This window comes from Vigna unguiculata, chromosome 6 (genome assembly GCF_037176805.1).
Source record: "Vigna unguiculata cultivar grain cowpea cultivar isolate G323 ecotype 2 chromosome 6, ASM3717680v1, whole genome shotgun sequence".
Lineage (NCBI taxonomy): Eukaryota > Viridiplantae > Streptophyta > Magnoliopsida > Fabales > Fabaceae > Vigna > Vigna unguiculata.
In genome coordinates this window covers 42,038,295-42,055,105 of record NC_140797.1, presented here as the reverse complement: position 1 = coordinate 42,055,105, position 16,811 = coordinate 42,038,295, and the positions used below count along the sequence as shown (strand labels likewise).

Below are 16,811 nucleotides of genomic sequence, written 5' to 3'. Positions count from 1 at the left end.
ATTAAAAAATTTAAATTTATTAAATACTTAATCGATGATAAAAATTTATTGGAAATTCAATTAAAAATTCTTAAATTTATTATATATTTAAAACATAATTAAGTCATGTAAATATATAAAAATATAATCAATTATATAATATCACATTATTGTATACATTCATTAGACTATTTTTTTTATAATAGTTTACAGATGTGAATTATATATTACTGTTATAAATATTACGAAAAACAGGAAAGTTTGTGTGTACTTTCACATTTTAAAAAAGTTTACAAAAAATATAGTTTAAGTTATTATTAAAATCGTCAAAAGCAAATTTTTAAAATATATTTTACTTTGTCTCTTTAGTCTGTTTAGGGATATGAAAAAATAAAAATTTAATGAAAGGGTTACATGAAATTTAATAACTGTTTATATATTATATATATGGAGAAAATATCACACTTACCTTATGATTTTCAAAAAAATTTATAGTCCACTAAACAAGAAATCCCATTCCATATTGTTTATATATATATATATATATATATATATATATATTTTATATTTATACATTTATTTATTTATCTATCTCTTTAGAATCTCTATCTCTCCAGACATAGTGGCAATTTTGTCAGGAACCGCAGCCATCCATAGTTTGAAGAGTACAACCTTGACCTTGCAAGGGCTTTCCTCCATCTGTAACAGGTTTACTGAGAGAGGTGCGTGTATAGTTAGTACCTTTTTTGATTTTTTGTTTGTTTGCAATTAATCCACGTTCTTGGGATTTTTCATTGTAGACTAAAACCTTGTGGATGATATGTAATTCTGTGTCTTTTTTATTTTCATAAATGGTTTGTACTTGACAAGTTTATGATTCGGGGATATCTATTCGTGAATTTTGGACTTCAGTTGAGTTACTTGTTTGATAATTGTGTTTATAAAACATCTCAAATATAAATTACCATGTTGCAGATTTTGTTGTTGTTGTGAACTTGGCAATGGAAGTTTTGCTGCCAAAACTTCCTTCTTTCAAATTTCCAAGTCCCAGTCATTGCTGCTCGATCACTATGAGCTCATCAATTGTAAGATTTGGGTTGCGACGTGTATCGTCTCTCTCTGTTTTTGCATCAGCTGTCAACGAAGCAGTAGCTGAACCAGCTGTTGGCTCTCCATCTTTGGGGCACTCCACCCGCCCCCACTTTCCTATACTTCACCAGGTGTTTTTTTTATTGCATTTTATCCTCAAATTCGTTTTCCTTAGTGTAGCTGTGAAATGTTTTGGTTAATCCAGGTTTGAACTTTCAATTTGATTACTGTATTACAAATTTAATTCTTGAGGGATGGACAAGCTTAGACCCTCTTAAAAATAAGAAGAATATGTACTGCAGAGATTGAAATCTTGAGGACGAGTCTCAAACACTCATGGCATGTTTGGATTCTCATTTGAGATCCTCATTTTTGTGTGGAACCACAAAAGCAACAATGAGTTGCTTCAATTCGATGCCACAGAAGTCAAGGGTTTTTAGTTCATCTTCCCCTATTTTTGCTAATGTCTCAAGAAGTATTAGAGTGCAAGTCTAACAGTATCATCTATGCCTTGTTGTTTTCTGAGCAATATGTTGGCTTATTGGACAAAGTCTATTAGTTTTTCCCTAGTCAAAGTGAAGTCGAAATATCTAGTCTTGTCATAGTATTAAACTATGCCTCACTCGCAGTGAAATTGTTTGCCTTGTTTTCTCTGTGCAAACTAGCTCACAAATTTATTAATTGTATACTTGACATTTCCTATGTTGTTGTGACACATATTCTTAAAAAGTAGACTTTAAATTTAACTCGATTTCACAAAATCAATTTGTAAGAATAGTTTTCCAATGGCTTGCATGTTATAATTTGATCATATCTTTAGTATCTCCAACACAACCCTCATGCGAATTTGTTAATTGTATACTTGACATTTCCTATGTTGTTGAGTCACATATTCTTAAAAGTAGACTTTAAATTTAACTCAATCTCACAAAATTAGCTTGTAAGACAAGTTTTTCAATGACTTATATATTATAATTTGATCGTATCTTTAGTCAATTTAGGATCCCAAGACACCCCTCATGCTGATGATTTGACATCTTGAACATGAGATTGAATATTTGCAGCTGGTTCAAGTAGCCCAATAGCGGTTTACCCAATAGGCTTAATAAATTTTACTGGCATAGATCTTGATAGCATCTTATTGTGTGTTACTGTATATCAACTAGTGGAAGTTTGAACATTCAAGAGGTTAGATTTTGCTGTTAGGTGTTGCTTATACTTTTTGCTTCAGTTATATACGTTTTGCTTATAAGGATTGCCTATACTGATTTCCACCTCAACTTACTATGTGGAGCGACCTAGAAAAAAAAAACTTTCAGTTATGCTTTTTAGGCCTCACAGTTCTACGTCCTCTTCTAAACTAATGTAAACATGTATAAGCAGCACCTAAAAACAAAACCTAACCTCATGAACATTAAAACATCCACTTATATACTATAATTTAGCTGTTTTTCCAGATGATGTGAGATCTCCAACACATACTATGAAAATTATGATACCTTACCTCACTCAACAGGAAGTAAATGGCTCAAAACTTGTTTACTTAGACAATGCAGCAACTTCTCAGAAGCCCACTGTTGTATTGAAGGCATTGCAAAACTATTATGAAGGTTACAATTCAAATGTGCATCGGGGCATACATTTCTTGAGGTACTTATTGTATAATATTTGCTACACATGAGCAATTTGAGGACACTTTATTTTAATTTCTTGCTTTACCGGGAGGTAAACAGACATACAATTTATTTGCGGTATGACTCAAATAACCTATTGCTTTATTGTATATAATTTTTATCGATGTAGTGCAAAGGCCACAGACGAGTATGAATCAGCCAGAAGGAAAGTTGCATCTTTTATAAATGCTTCTGATTCTAGAGAGATTGTGTTCACAAAAAATGCTTCTGAAGCTATCAATCTTGTTGCTTATTCTTGGGGGTTGGCAAATTTAAAACCAGAAGATGAGGTATTTCATTATAGATTTATATTTTTAAAATTCACTTATTTGTTCTACTAATTCTAAAATTATTTTATGCATTCTCTTAAAACTTGGAGAATATTAAGGTTTAATTGAATTTATCAAAAATAAATTTTTTGAAGTAGAAATTTTAATTGCAGGGTGAGACATTTGGGCTTCTTTTTTTAATCATTTAACCCTGTTGTTCTGTATTTAGCATAAGCATAATGATTTTTGTTCATGCCTCCATTGTGTCCAACTTGTGCACTTGTAAAATCTTTAGTTTTATATACTATTACAGATCATACTTACAGTTGCTGAGCATCACAGTGCGATTGTTCCTTGGCAAATAGTAGCTGAAAAAGTAGGGGCTGTTTTGAAATTTGTGGATTTAAACCAAGATGGAATTCCAGATATAAGCAAATTGAAAGATATGTTCTCACGGAAGACCAAAATAGTAGTCGCTCATCATGTTTCAAATGTGCTTGGTATGTTTCTAACCATGATGGTTCACGTTGATAATTCCAATTTACTTAATGATACCTTGATTTATGCTGTTGAAGATCAGGTGCCTCCAGGATTAACTTTGTAGTTTTTCAACATTGATGCTCATTGGTTCATTAGCTGATTTCTAAAGTCACTCACTGTTTCACAAAAAGGTCACTAGGTTTCAAAGGCATATATACTGGAACAATGAAAATTTGACTGCCTTGAATTTATACTGATCTCTGAGCTTAATTGAATTAATCTGGATCAAGGGGAACAAAATGAGGGGGTTTTAAAATATATGAAAGAAATAAAAATTTTCCAAGTAATTGGAGGATCCTAGACCCTCCTGATACAAACTGACCAATCTAATGCCACTCCCTGTACCTACCACTCCTATTTAAATTCCGTCCTCCAAACTAGCAAACTCCAATTATTTATTCTGTTAGAATTCACAGGATTTTGATTCCCTTTTGTACACCCCTTCCTTCTGATATAAACATTCATAGTTGGAGGTTTGTTATTGATTCTGGTTTCAAATTGATGTGGTGGAGAGCTTATGCCTGAAGGTGAGGTTTCGTATTTCACATACATCTTACCTGAAACTTGTGTTCCTGCATAAGTCCCATCAGGTTGGGAAGAACAGTCCATCCCATTCTCACAGTGTGGACAAACTGGGTACTGATATTTATAGTTTTGAAAGCTAGATCAGACCTTATTGTACATCAAGAAAATCAGTGTCCCATGTCCAGTTCAAATAAACCACATGAATATTACTGAGACCTTTTTGTGACAACAAAACATTAGAACTTAGTGCATATATGAATTATCACAACAGTCCCCCAATTCACCACCCTTTGCCCTTTCAACCTGTATTTTTTTCGTATTTACAATAGAGTGTGTAGCTGAAATGAGTGAGATTTCATACATTTTGTACTCTGCTTTTATGTAGCTTCTGTCCTTCCTATTAGAGATATTGCACAATGGGCACATGATGTTGGAGCAAAAGTTCTTGTAGATGCTTGTCAGAGTGTTCCACACATGGTGGTTGATGTCCAGAGCCTTAATGTTGATTTTCTTGTTGCTTCTTCTCACAAGGTAGGATTGCTTACATGTTTTTGCACTGTAACTATACGAAATAGTAATAAGTTATCAAACATATGTTTCAGATGTGTGGGCCTACGGGAATTGGATTCTTATATGGTAAAATAGACCTCTTGTCTTCCATGCCTCCATTTTTAGGTGAGTTATTAGATGTGGTTTACTTATATCTTCCCATCAAATAGAAACAACCTACTAAAATGCAATAAAATAAAATAGGGTTGTTTGGTCTGAAAAAGCATTTTCTTTTTCATTTTTAATTATGAAAATGTCACATTGTTTTCGTATGCTTGTCTTTTTCAAATATTTGTATAAGAAACAATGAGAATTTTTTTGTTTGTTTCTTGTTTTCGTTTTTTCCTATTCAATCCTTTAAAAATAGAAAGGAAGTAAAACAATATTTTTATTGTAATTAAAAGTGAAAGAAGAAAATAAAAATAGAAAACCTTTTCTCAAACTAAACAGCCCTTAAAAGTTCCTGTTTTCTTTGGCTCCATGTTAATGAGATTAACTTTTGAAGTCATGTATTGCTGTTAATCTCTACCTTTAATTGGATTAGGTGGTGGTGAAATGATTTCTGATGTATATCTTGATCATTCAACTTATGCCGAACCTCCTTCCAGGTATGTGTACGTGTTTTTGGTTTGATCAAGGCTCGGCTTTTCTTAGTAGACAATGTACATCGGCTTGGGTAGGGATCTTAAGTTTGATACCCAATATACTAAGAAATTATATGAGCATTAATGGTTGCACTACCTTTTATCATGTTTTTCTTATATTCTTTAAAAATAACTCGCCATTACAGTCCATCACTACCAGCTTTATTCCTAGGCTATTCTATCGACTGGCAAGTTCACTTGAAATGATTATATATCTTAAATTTTCTATGTATGCTTGGAGTGTCATGCAATACATTAGTAAAGGCAAGAGATGATATGTGTGGGATTAAAATTTGAAAATTGGAAACGGGTACAAGGGTGATATTCTCCTCTGTGCTTTCTGAGTCTATTCTTCATCTCAATCGCTTAGTTATTTTTTTTCACCTCCTCATTTAAATTTTTCTGCACTTGATGCTAGACTATTATCATTTGGTTTTGATTATTGATGTTTTGAAATTCATAAAATTCTGTGGACCTGGAAAATGATTGCATCAACCATTTAAGTGATTGTTATTAATAATAGTCAGGGGATGGAAACGGTTTTTGCTACATCGCCCCTAGCTGTTTTTCTCCTCCCTCCTATGATAGTTTCTCTATTGTTGCATACCAACAGTTTCATGTATCTTATTATTTGAGGCATTTTGAATGTCCTAGATTTGAGGCTGGAACACCAGCTATTGGGGAAGCAATTGGTTTAGGAGCAGCAATTGATTACTTATCTGGGATTGGTATGCAAACTATACATGATTATGAGGTGAGTTGAGATTCAATCTTATAACAAACACTATTGTTATTCAATGATGCATAACTTCTGGAGTTTACTTTTTACGTACTCTCAGCGTAAAACTCTTTGACACCATATCCAATCTTGTGTTTATGCTTGACACCTCATTTAATGAGTTTGTGATATGGCACCAGAAGCATACCTCCTGTTGTTTACATCAAAGCTTAATCTCTTGTACTACTGATATGGATGACAAATCCAGAAATGCACTTTGTTAGAAAAAAATAAACACTACAGAAAGGATCTGCTTCTCCCTTCCACTCCTTTATCATGGCAGAAAGCTTTTATCTTATTTAGAAGAACTAGAGCTAAACCCCGATAACTACAATGAAACCATTGCAAAGTTTTAAGGGTCTGCCTCTCCCAATGCCCAAAAATACGAGTTGTCTCAGTAATGACCTGTCTCTCCTTCCCCTATCTAACCTATCTAACGTTTATATGCAAACATGCCTTATTCAAACTATCTAGCCTACCAACTGATTCAATGCTGTATTATGTAACTAACTAATGGGTACCTAACCTAAACTTCTAATGGGATTTATCTAACAATTCTGCCTCCCCTAAACATTAACCTGTAGCAGCAGCAAACAAAGTTCTATGGGGGTAGGCATGATGCTCAAGCCAAATTCTCATCACTGCAACAACACCAAAATATCATCAAACCTTCTGCAAAATACAAAGTATAAATAATGTCTGTGCAACTGGACTGAGAATAACGAAATAGTATGCTAATGCTAAAATCATTACTTGATCTAGGTTTTCATTTCTTGTCATCCTAGTTTTTACTTCTTCAAATGCCTGTTTTCTTCATTATTGGAATTTTCATTATTTGATGCCTCACTCTTATTAGCATCATATTCAGAGTAATGCTGCCTTTGTCCTGCTATCCTTTAATATCATCAGAACAATCAAAATCACAAACTAAATTAATGATTTTCAACCTGGTATATCACTGAAATATTGTAATATGGTTGGGATCACCTATTACACAGCTAGCCTAACTTATTTCACCTGGAGCTAAACTTCCTTCAGTTTGTTGCATGATTGCAACCAGTGATGCTGATAGAAACTACTGGCAGTGCAAACATGTGACTTATAGGTCAACATTATTGTTTTCTTATCTATAAAATTTGTAATGGTTTTCTGTAGTAAGATAAATTATATTTGTATTCTGTGAACAATGACTAAGCATCAAATTTTCATAGGTGGAGCTTGGTAGTTATCTGTACGAAAGGCTTCTTTCAGTCCCAAATATTCGCATCTATGGGCCAGCACCTTCAGAAAATGTTCAACGAGCAGCTCTTTGTTCTTTCAATGTTGAGAATTTGCATCCCACTGATCTTGCAACATTTCTGGACCAACAGGTAAGAGCATAAATGACTATCCCCACATATGATTGATTATCTTGGTCTTGAGAAAGTTTATTCTATATAAACTAATTGTCATAAATCCTGAATTTGTGGAAGAAATTTACTAGCTGTTGAAGTTGTTAGGTAATTAATTAATAGTGTATTATCATTTCAGCATGGAGTGGCTATCAGATCAGGTCACCATTGTGCCCAACCCCTCCATCGCTTCTTAGGAGTCAGCTCAAGTGCACGCGCTAGTCTCTACTTCTACAACACAAAGGAAGATGTGGACTATTTTATCCATGCCCTCAACGACACGGTCAACTTTTTCAACTCATTCAAGTAACCAGAATGTATTTTAATGTATATTAAATTTTGTTTATACGCCAATGAGAGGGTTGTCTTAGTTGGTAGGAAAGCTGCGTCAATGAAATGTTCTTGAATTTCATTCCTTCTATTGATGTCAATGGTAGGAACTAGGCATCCATTAATTGCAGTATTGAAACCTATCTACAGCTGAACTTTTATGCATAAAGAGAATGCCCATAAGCATTTTAATTTTTTCCCCTCTTCATGTTGGAAGTTGAATGTTTTATCCATTTTTACTTTTTGATGGAATAATATTATGTCTAGTGTGCTCATTTGTTTCAAATTTAAAAAAAATTGTGGAATTAATTTTAAACCATAGTTTGGAAGGGTCCATGTTTCAATGTGTGAATAATAGAAGGAAATATCAAAGACTTGTAACACGGAGACAATTCATGACATTCTGATAATAATTCTAAATAACAGACAAACTTTGATCTGCAGAATGTGAAGAACTTCTTGATTGTGCTTGTAAAAATGACACCTCTTGATTCCAAGGCCATAAATTTCTTGGTCATTTAAGTGTGAAAAAGGGTGTTGCTCTATTGATACTATATGGTGGTGGTGTTCCCTGGCTCAAACATAATTTCTGCTTCCTATTATACTCAAATTTAGAATGAAATTTGAGGTTGATGGTTGCTGTACAGATTTGTTATTTGTGGTAGCAAAAGATGTGGTGTCCATTTCTACTTGATGTTGGAATTCAAGTTAGAATAGTAGTCACAAATGTATTATTTGAAGGCGAGATTACCAGCAACTAAGAAGAGTTTTCTGCTTTCATGAGCCAATGCTGAACTGAGATGTTTGGTGTCCACAATCTGCTTAAACTTGAATTTTGTGGTATAATGAAGTGATACATGTTGCGCTGTATCCTAATAGCTATGTATCCTAATAGCTATGAAATATGGTAAAGCATAATAAATAACAAGTAAAAAACACTATAGAAATCATAATAAATAGGGTTGTAACTTGCATAATTAGATTCATGACTAATTAAGTAAATATGAAAATCAATTTCTGAAAACTTTGATGCGATTAAGTGTTAGTATTGATTGTGATTCTTCAGTCATTACGTTGCATAATTCCTTTTATTTATTGTTAAAGAAAAGGAAAATGGAGTCAGGCTTGATGTAATTAGAGCAAGCAATACAAGAAAGGATAACAATGGGACGAGTGTGTGTTTTTAGGATCACATTTTCATTTTTTTCATTTGACCCGTTTCTTTACTATATATTAATTAAATATATTTTTACTACAGTTAAAAATTTCATATCAATTAGGAATTCGGCTATATTAATCATATAAGTGGCGTATAATTCTTATCTGATTTAATGAAATTGAATTAAGTTCTTAATAAGAAAATAACTATGGTGATGTAATTCTGAAATCTACATCTTTAAAATGTAATAATTAACTTTAGCTATTGATGTCTCAACAATCAAAAAACTTGAGATTAGAATATTAATCATTCAAAAAATATATATATGGATGGATGGATGGGTCTTGGAGGAAGCTGTAGTGAAAAATGTAACAGTTGTAAAGGCTATATTCTCTAAATTTCAAATGGTTTTAGAATAAAATCACAGTGAAGGTCTAACAAGGAATTTATGAGAATACTCATTTTGAACATGCAATTATGACTGATGTTAAATAATATAATAAATATATTATAGGAAGAATTTTGTTATTTTATTTTATTTATATATTATATACATAATAAAGTGTCACATGATATAAAATATAAAATTTTATTTTTTAAAATTTAAATAATAAGTAAATTGAAAACTGAAATATATGTTAAAAATTAATTTAAATGAAAAAAAAATATTAAGTAAATACTTTTGAAACTTTCTTAAAAGTAGGGGTGATCATGGATTGGATTTTTAGTGATCCAATCCACATCCATTTTGGATCCAAATGATTTTCGATCAAAATCTATTTTTTTTTAAAAATTAGATTTTTTAAAAATCCAGATCCAAAAATTTGGATCAAGTTTAAATCTAGATCCAAATATTTGGATCAAGTTCAAAATCCAAAATCCATTTTTCATAAAATAAATTCAAATTAAATTTGTTAAAACTTGTGTCCATAGGGTTGACACCATAGAATTTGGCAGATTTTTTGTCAAGGATAGGGATGTCAAAAAAATCCGTACCCGCGGATATCTGCGGATAAAACCCGCAACGGATAGGAAATAGATATTAAAAATGGATACCCGCTACCCGTGGGTATGGGTATTTTTGCTACCTGCATGTTAACGGGGCGGATACGAATATTATGATATCCGTACCCGTGGATACCCGTACTCGCTAAACTTTAATTCAGAAAAATTATTACCCCACAAATGAGTCAAAACATGATGAGTCTTCATTATATTAGGAAAAACTTTAATTCAGAAAATTTATATATATATATATATATATATATATATATATATATATATATATATTAGTAAAAACATTATGAGTCTTCATTCAATAATGGTGGTCAGATTCTTACCCCACAAATGAGTAAATTACTTCCATATACTGTGGAGGCAATTGATGTGTCTCTAAGACTGGTTATGGACCAATATGGAAGGTAATGAAATTAACATTTTTACTTAGATATTTTAATTAAGTGATTGTTAGAAATTTTTACTGAATTCCTTATGTTTTAAGGCTCTTCTAGATTAAAATTGGACAACATGAAACTTTATATAATGTTGCAAGAGGTGGATATTGATGAAGTTAGTAATTTCTTTAATATTTTATTCAAAAATAAACTACAATATAAATTGGTAGTGATTTTTTATTTGTTTGTTTTTTAAGAATCAATCGGAGAAAGGGAACTTGTTGATCCAAACAATAATTATGGTTAAATAATTATTTTTTTAAATATTTTTGTAAATACCCGCAGGTACCCGTGGATACCCGCGGATATGAAAAAAATAGACGGGTACCCGCATAACGGATACCCAACGGATATGGGTACGTGTACGGGGGTGGATATTTATTCAGCGGGTAGGGTACGGAGGAACTACTACCCGTACCCTATCCGTCTCGTTGACATCCCTAGTCGAGGCCAATGAGGCCAAATTTTAGCATGAGATGAACTTGGATGACTTTCGAACGAATTTTGGTCGGGGACGACGTGACCAAATTTGGGCCAAGGTCAACTTGACAAAATTTCAGTCAAGATCGACTTGATTGGATTCGACTGAATTTCGACCAGGGCCGATTTTGCCTAATACAACCAAATTTTGGCCAGAGCCGACTTGGCCAAATATGTCCACATTTGGGCTAGGGCCTGATTAGTCAAGTTTCGGTCAGGGTTGACTCCACTAAATTCGTCGGTCGGGACCGACTTGACTGAACATGGCCAATTTTCGATCAAAGTCGACTAAGTTAGATATAGTCAAATTTCGTTCGGGACTTACTCGACCGAATACAGTTAAATTTGGGCTAGTACCGACTTGACCAAATTTTGGTCATGACCAACACGACTGAATTTGGCCAAATTTAATTTAGGACCGACTCGCCTAAATATGACCAAATTTCGATCGTGACCGACTCAGCGAAAGAATACGACCAAATTCAGACCAAGACCAACTCAGTCAAATTTTGGTTGAGGCCAACACGACCAAATTTTGACCGGAGCCGACTCGATTGAATTTGGTCGAATTTCGGTCGTGGCCGACTCAATTGAATACGGCCAAATTTCAATCGTGACCGACTCATTTGAATACAGTCAAATTTCATCCTAGGCCGTCTCAGCCGAATACGACCAAATTTGGTCCAGAGTCGACTCAGCCAAATCTCAATCGGGGCCAACTCGATTGAATTCGACCGAATTTTGTCTGGAGCCAACTAGGCTAAATACAGCCAAATTTTGGTAGCGATTGTCTCAGTCGAATACGGTCAAATTTTGTCTAGGTTGACTCAGCCCAATGCAGTCAAATTTGGGTCGGGGTGAACTCAACCAAATACTTCCAAATTTTGTCCAGGACCAGCTGGACCAAATTTTGATCGGGACCGACTTGACAGAATTTGGCCCAATTCAGCCAAATTTTGTATAGGATCACACCAACTTAATCAAATATGACTAAATTTGGGCTAGTCCATCTCAACCTTTAGCCTAACATAACAAAAAATATAAACTAAAAATTTGGATTGGATATTTTGGATTATCCATTTTGAAAATTTAGATTTAGAGTATGGATATACATTCTATAAAATATATAAAATGTAGATCAGATTGATATCTAAATCCAATAAAATGGATTGGATTTTTAATAAAATGAATATTAAATTTATTGGATCATAGCAAAAATGGATTAGATCATGAAAATTAGATTTTTTGCCCATCCTTAGTTTAACTTTTCAGATCATCCTCTGCTTCATTTCGCTCATTTAAGAGTTCAATAAATATAAATTATTGTTGTTATCCTCATAATTTTTATTTTTATGTGTTAAATAAACATTAATTATTACTTTTACCCTCATATTTTTATTCTTTCACTTTTATATGTATTTAATCTCTTTTTATTAATATATTTTTTACAAAAGTTTAATTATAATTTGTTGGTACAAATTTATGGATAAATTAACAATTCTTTTATTAAACTTCTAAAATTTTCAATTAAATTGTAAAGTTTTAAGTTTATGAATATAAATTTCAAGGTTTAGTGTTTACGGATGTCTCACGTCTGACGTCGCACGTCGCACGTCACACGTCTCTCATGTCACGTCTCACGTCGCACGTCTCTCACGTCTCACGTTCCACATCCCACGTACCACGTCTCAAGTCCCACGTCTCACGTCCCACGTCTCACGTCTTACGTCTCAAGTCCAACATCCCATGTTTCACGTCCCACATTTCACGTCTCACGTCCCATGTTCCACGTTCCACGTCCCACGTCCCACGTCTCACATCCCACATCCCACGTCTCACGTCCCACGTCTCACGTCCCACGTCCCACGTTTCACGTCTCTCTTCTTACGTCTCATGTCTCACGTCGCACATTTCTTAGGTCACGTCTCTCACGTCGCACGTCTCACTTTCCACATCTCACGTCTCACTTTTCACGTGTCACGTCTCATGTTCCACTTCTCATATTTTACGTGTCACGTCTCATGTTGTCTCACGTCCCATGTTCTACGTCTCACGTCTCTCATCTCACGTCCCACGTCCCTCATTCTACGTCTCACGTCTCTCATCTCACGTCGCACGTCTCACTTTCCACATCTCACATCTCACTTTTCACGTGTCACGTGTCATGTCCCACGTCTCATGTCTTACGTGTCACGTCTCACGTCCTACATCTCACGTCTCTCATCTCACGTTCCTCGTTCTACGTCTCATGTCTCACATTTCATGTGTCATGTCTTACGTCTCACATCCCATGAACCATGTCTTAAGTCTCACGTCACATGTCTTACATCTCACGTCCCACGTCTCATGTCTCACGTTCCACGTCCCACGTCTCATGTCTCACGTTCCACGTGTCACGTGTCACGTCTTACGTCTCAAGTCCCACGTCTCACGTCTCACGTTCTACGTCTTATGTCTCACGTCCCACGTCCCACGTCTCTCGTCTTACGTCTCACGTGTCACGTCGCATGTCGCACATCTCTCACGTCACGTCTCTCACATTCCACGTCCCACGTCTCTCACGTGTCACGTCTCACTTTCCACGTCCCACGTCTCACTTTCCACGTCCCACGTCTCTTGTCTTACGTGTCACGTCCCACGTCGTCTCTCGTCCTACGTCCCACGTTCCTCGTCCTACGTCTCATGTCTCACGTTCCACGTCGGCTCACGTTCCACGTCCCAACTCCCATGTTACACGTCTCACATCCCACTATTCACGTCTCACGTCTCACGTCTCACCTCCCACGTCCTACGTCTCACGTCTCACGTCCCACGTCCCACGTCTCACGTCTCACATCTTTCGTCTCACGTCTCACGTTGCACGTCCCACGTCTCACGTTCCATGACTCACGTCTTATGTCTTACGTCTCACGTTTCATGTCTCACGTCGTCTCACCTCTTACGTCCAACGTCGTACTTCTCACATCATACGTCCAACGTCGTACTTCTCATATCCTACGTCTCACGTCTTACGTTTCACGTCCTACGTCCCATGTCCCACATCTCACCTCCCACGTTCTACGTCTCACGTCGCACGTCGCATGTCTCACATTATTGCACTGAAATACTTGATTCTTTCATAAAATAATGGTGCTTTGGTTTACTGGTTGCAATATAGCTAAGGTTCTTTTTTGTTGTTTATCCTTCTTCAGATAATAGTTTCTTATTGATGGAAAGAAGGAAGAGAAAAGACATTATTTTACCAAAAATAGGAAAGCTAACCTTATGTAACAACAATAATTTGAAGTTGTTGCAGATGTCTGCTATCATTACATGGATGATTTTAAAAAAGTGTTTAGATGTTGGCAGACAATATTTTTTTATTGATTTTTTGTTCTGACATTCAATATGCAAAGAGATGTTTCACAAAATTCTAATCAAGGGTGGACAAAAAATCCATTTTTTATAATTCAATCTATTTTTTCTAAAATCTAATCCATTTAATATCTATTTTATGAAAAATTCAATCCATTTAAAATCCATTTTATTGGATATGTATATCAATCTGATATATATTTTATGAATTGGATATTCATTCTCTAAATCTAGATTTTCAAAATAGATAATCCAAAATATCCTATCCAAATTTTCAGTTTATATTTTTGGTTAGGTTAGGTTAAAAGTTGAGACCGACTAGTCAAATTTAGTCGTATTTGATTGAGTTGGCGTGACCCTATACAAAATTTGGCCGAATGCTGTCAAGTCGATCTCGATCGAAATTTGGCCCAACTGGTCCTGGACAAAATTTGGAAGTATTCGGTTGAGTTCACCTCGACCCAAATTTGACTGCATTGGGCTGAGTCGACCTAGACAAAATTTGACTGTATTCGACCGAGACAATCGCGACCAAAATTTGGTTGTATTCAGCCTAGTTGGCTCCAGTCAAAATTTGGTCAAATTCAATCAAGTTGGCCCCGATTGAGATTTGGTCAAGTCGACCCTAACCCAAATTTGGTCGTATTTGGTTGAGACGACCTAGGGTGAAATTTGGCCGTATTCAACTGAGTCGGCCACGACCAAAATTCGGCCGAATTTAGTCGAGTCGGCTCCGGTCAAAATTCGGTTGTGTTGGTCTCGACCAAAATTTGACCGAATTGGTCCTAACCTGAATTTGGTCGTATTCGGCAGAGTCGATCGCAATCGAAATTCGGTCATATTTAGGCGAGTCGGTCCTAACCTAAATTTGGCCAAATTCAATCGAGTTGGTCATCACCAAAATTTGGTCAAGTCGGCACTTGTCCAAATTTAGGTGTATTTGGCCGACTAAGTCCCAAACAAAATTTGATTATATTCAACTTAGTCGGCTGTGATCGAAAATTGGCCATATTCAATCAAGTCGGTCCTGGTCGATGAATTTAGTAGAGTCAACCCTGACCGAAATTTGAATGATGAGGCCTTGACCCAAATGTGGCCATATTTGGCCAAGTCGGCTCTGACAAAAATTTGGTCGTATTAGTCAAAATCGGCCCTGGTCGAAATTTAGTCGAATCCAATCAAGTCGATCTCGACTGAAATTTTGTCGAGTCGACCTTAGCCCAAATTTGGTCACGTCGTCCCCGACCAAAATTCGTTCAAAAGTCATCCAAGTTCATCTCATGCTGAAATTTGACCTCGTTGGCCTCGACAAAAAATCTGCCAAATTCTATGGTGTCAGCCCTATCGAAAATCTAATCCACATCCATTTTGGATTCAAATAATGGGTATGGATCCAAATTTGTGTCCATAGGGCTGACACAAAAGAATTTGACAGATTTTGCCGAATACTTCCAAATTTTGTCCAAGACCAACTCGGTCAAATCTCGATCGGGACTGACTTGACAGAATTTGGCCTAATTTGGCGAAATTTTGTATAGGGTCACCCCAACTCAATCAAATACGACTAAATTTGAGCTAGTCCGTCTCAACCTTTAGCTTAACCTAAAAAAAATATAAAGTGAAAAATTGGATTGGATATTTTGGATTATCCATTTTGAAAATCTAGATTTCGATATTGGATATCCAATCAATAAAATATATAAAATGTAGTTTATATTGATATCCAGATCCAATAAAATGGATTTTAAATGAATTAAATTTTTAATAGAATAGATATTAAATGAATTGGATCATAAAAGAAATAGATTGGATCATAAAAGTTGAATTTTTTACCCACCTTTACTTAAAAGAACTAAGCTCCACAAGCGTGTGCAAATTAGCCGTGGAACCACATTGGGTGTGGGCTAATATTATGCTCTATAAACAAGATTAATATAGCATACCACAAATGTTGTTAATCATACACTCACACACGTTTTTTCTTATTTTTTACTGAAAAATTTTAGAATTTTCTGGAAATTTTATCTTTTATTTAATTATTTTTAACTTCATTTTATAATTTATAATTCATTGCAAAGAAAGTATTTAAAAATTTTATTAGAAGACGAATTTATTACATCACCTGAAACCATATAATCTCAACTAATGATATAATTTTATTTTTAACTTAAAAGTGTTAATAAATATCATATAAAAAACATTAATTACAAAATGTTATCAGGAAGTAGCAATGATAGATAAATCTATGTTCTTGATAATAGTCCGACCTTATTCTAATATTGATGGATGATATTTGATTAAATATGAAGTACGGATATAGTTAATATCTAATATTTTAAATAGTATAGGATTAAGTGTATATATATATATATATATATATATATATATATATATATATATATATATATATGTATAGCTAGTATATGTCTTTACATTAATCTCTTTTTTAAATATTGGTTAATCTATTTTAAAATTTATATAATTTTTTTCTTATTATTTTACATTAAAAATAAGAAAAATTGTACTCTTTCGACACAAATCTCACATTCATAAAGCATTTTAAATGAAAATAAATGAGTTTTTATTTTAGAAAAAAA

The 16,811-nt window shown here is 34.4% G+C and overlaps 1 protein-coding gene across 2 annotated transcripts; it reads left to right on the top strand.

Moving 5' to 3' along the window:
- The first annotated feature begins 568 nt into the window (after positions 1-568).
- Positions 569-7,975, top strand: CPNIFS (chloroplastic NIFS-like cysteine desulfurase). 2 transcript variants are annotated; one of them, XM_028076662.2, is made up of 11 exons: positions 569-701; positions 955-1,199; positions 2,585-2,718; positions 2,872-3,031; positions 3,324-3,510; positions 4,461-4,606; positions 4,678-4,750; positions 5,169-5,232; positions 5,923-6,022; positions 7,258-7,416; positions 7,577-7,975. In XM_028076662.2, the coding sequence occupies exons 2-11, from the start codon at positions 981-983 to the stop codon at positions 7,745-7,747; spliced, it is 1,413 nt and encodes a 470-aa protein (XP_027932463.1). In that variant the 5' UTR covers positions 569-701; positions 955-980; the 3' UTR covers positions 7,748-7,975. The 2 variants fall into 2 exon arrangements, with proteins under 2 accessions (XP_027932463.1, XP_027932464.1); XM_028076663.2 differs by lacking the exon at positions 569-701 and having other exon boundaries at positions 953-1,199; positions 2,526-2,718.
- Positions 7,976-16,811: the final 8,836 nt, after the last annotated feature.

Bases quoted from the DNA above. Each gene is read 5' to 3' on its own strand.
- CPNIFS (XM_028076662.2), top strand. From the start codon at position 981: ATGGAAGTTTTGCTGCCAAAACTTCCTTCTTTCAAATTTCCAAGTCCC. The intron at 3,511-4,460 runs GTATGTTTCTAA...GCTTTTATGTAG, and splicing joins TCATGTTTCAAATGTGCTTG to CTTCTGTCCTTCCTATTAGA. The intron at 7,417-7,576 runs GTAAGAGCATAA...TTATCATTTCAG, and splicing joins CAACATTTCTGGACCAACAG to CATGGAGTGGCTATCAGATC.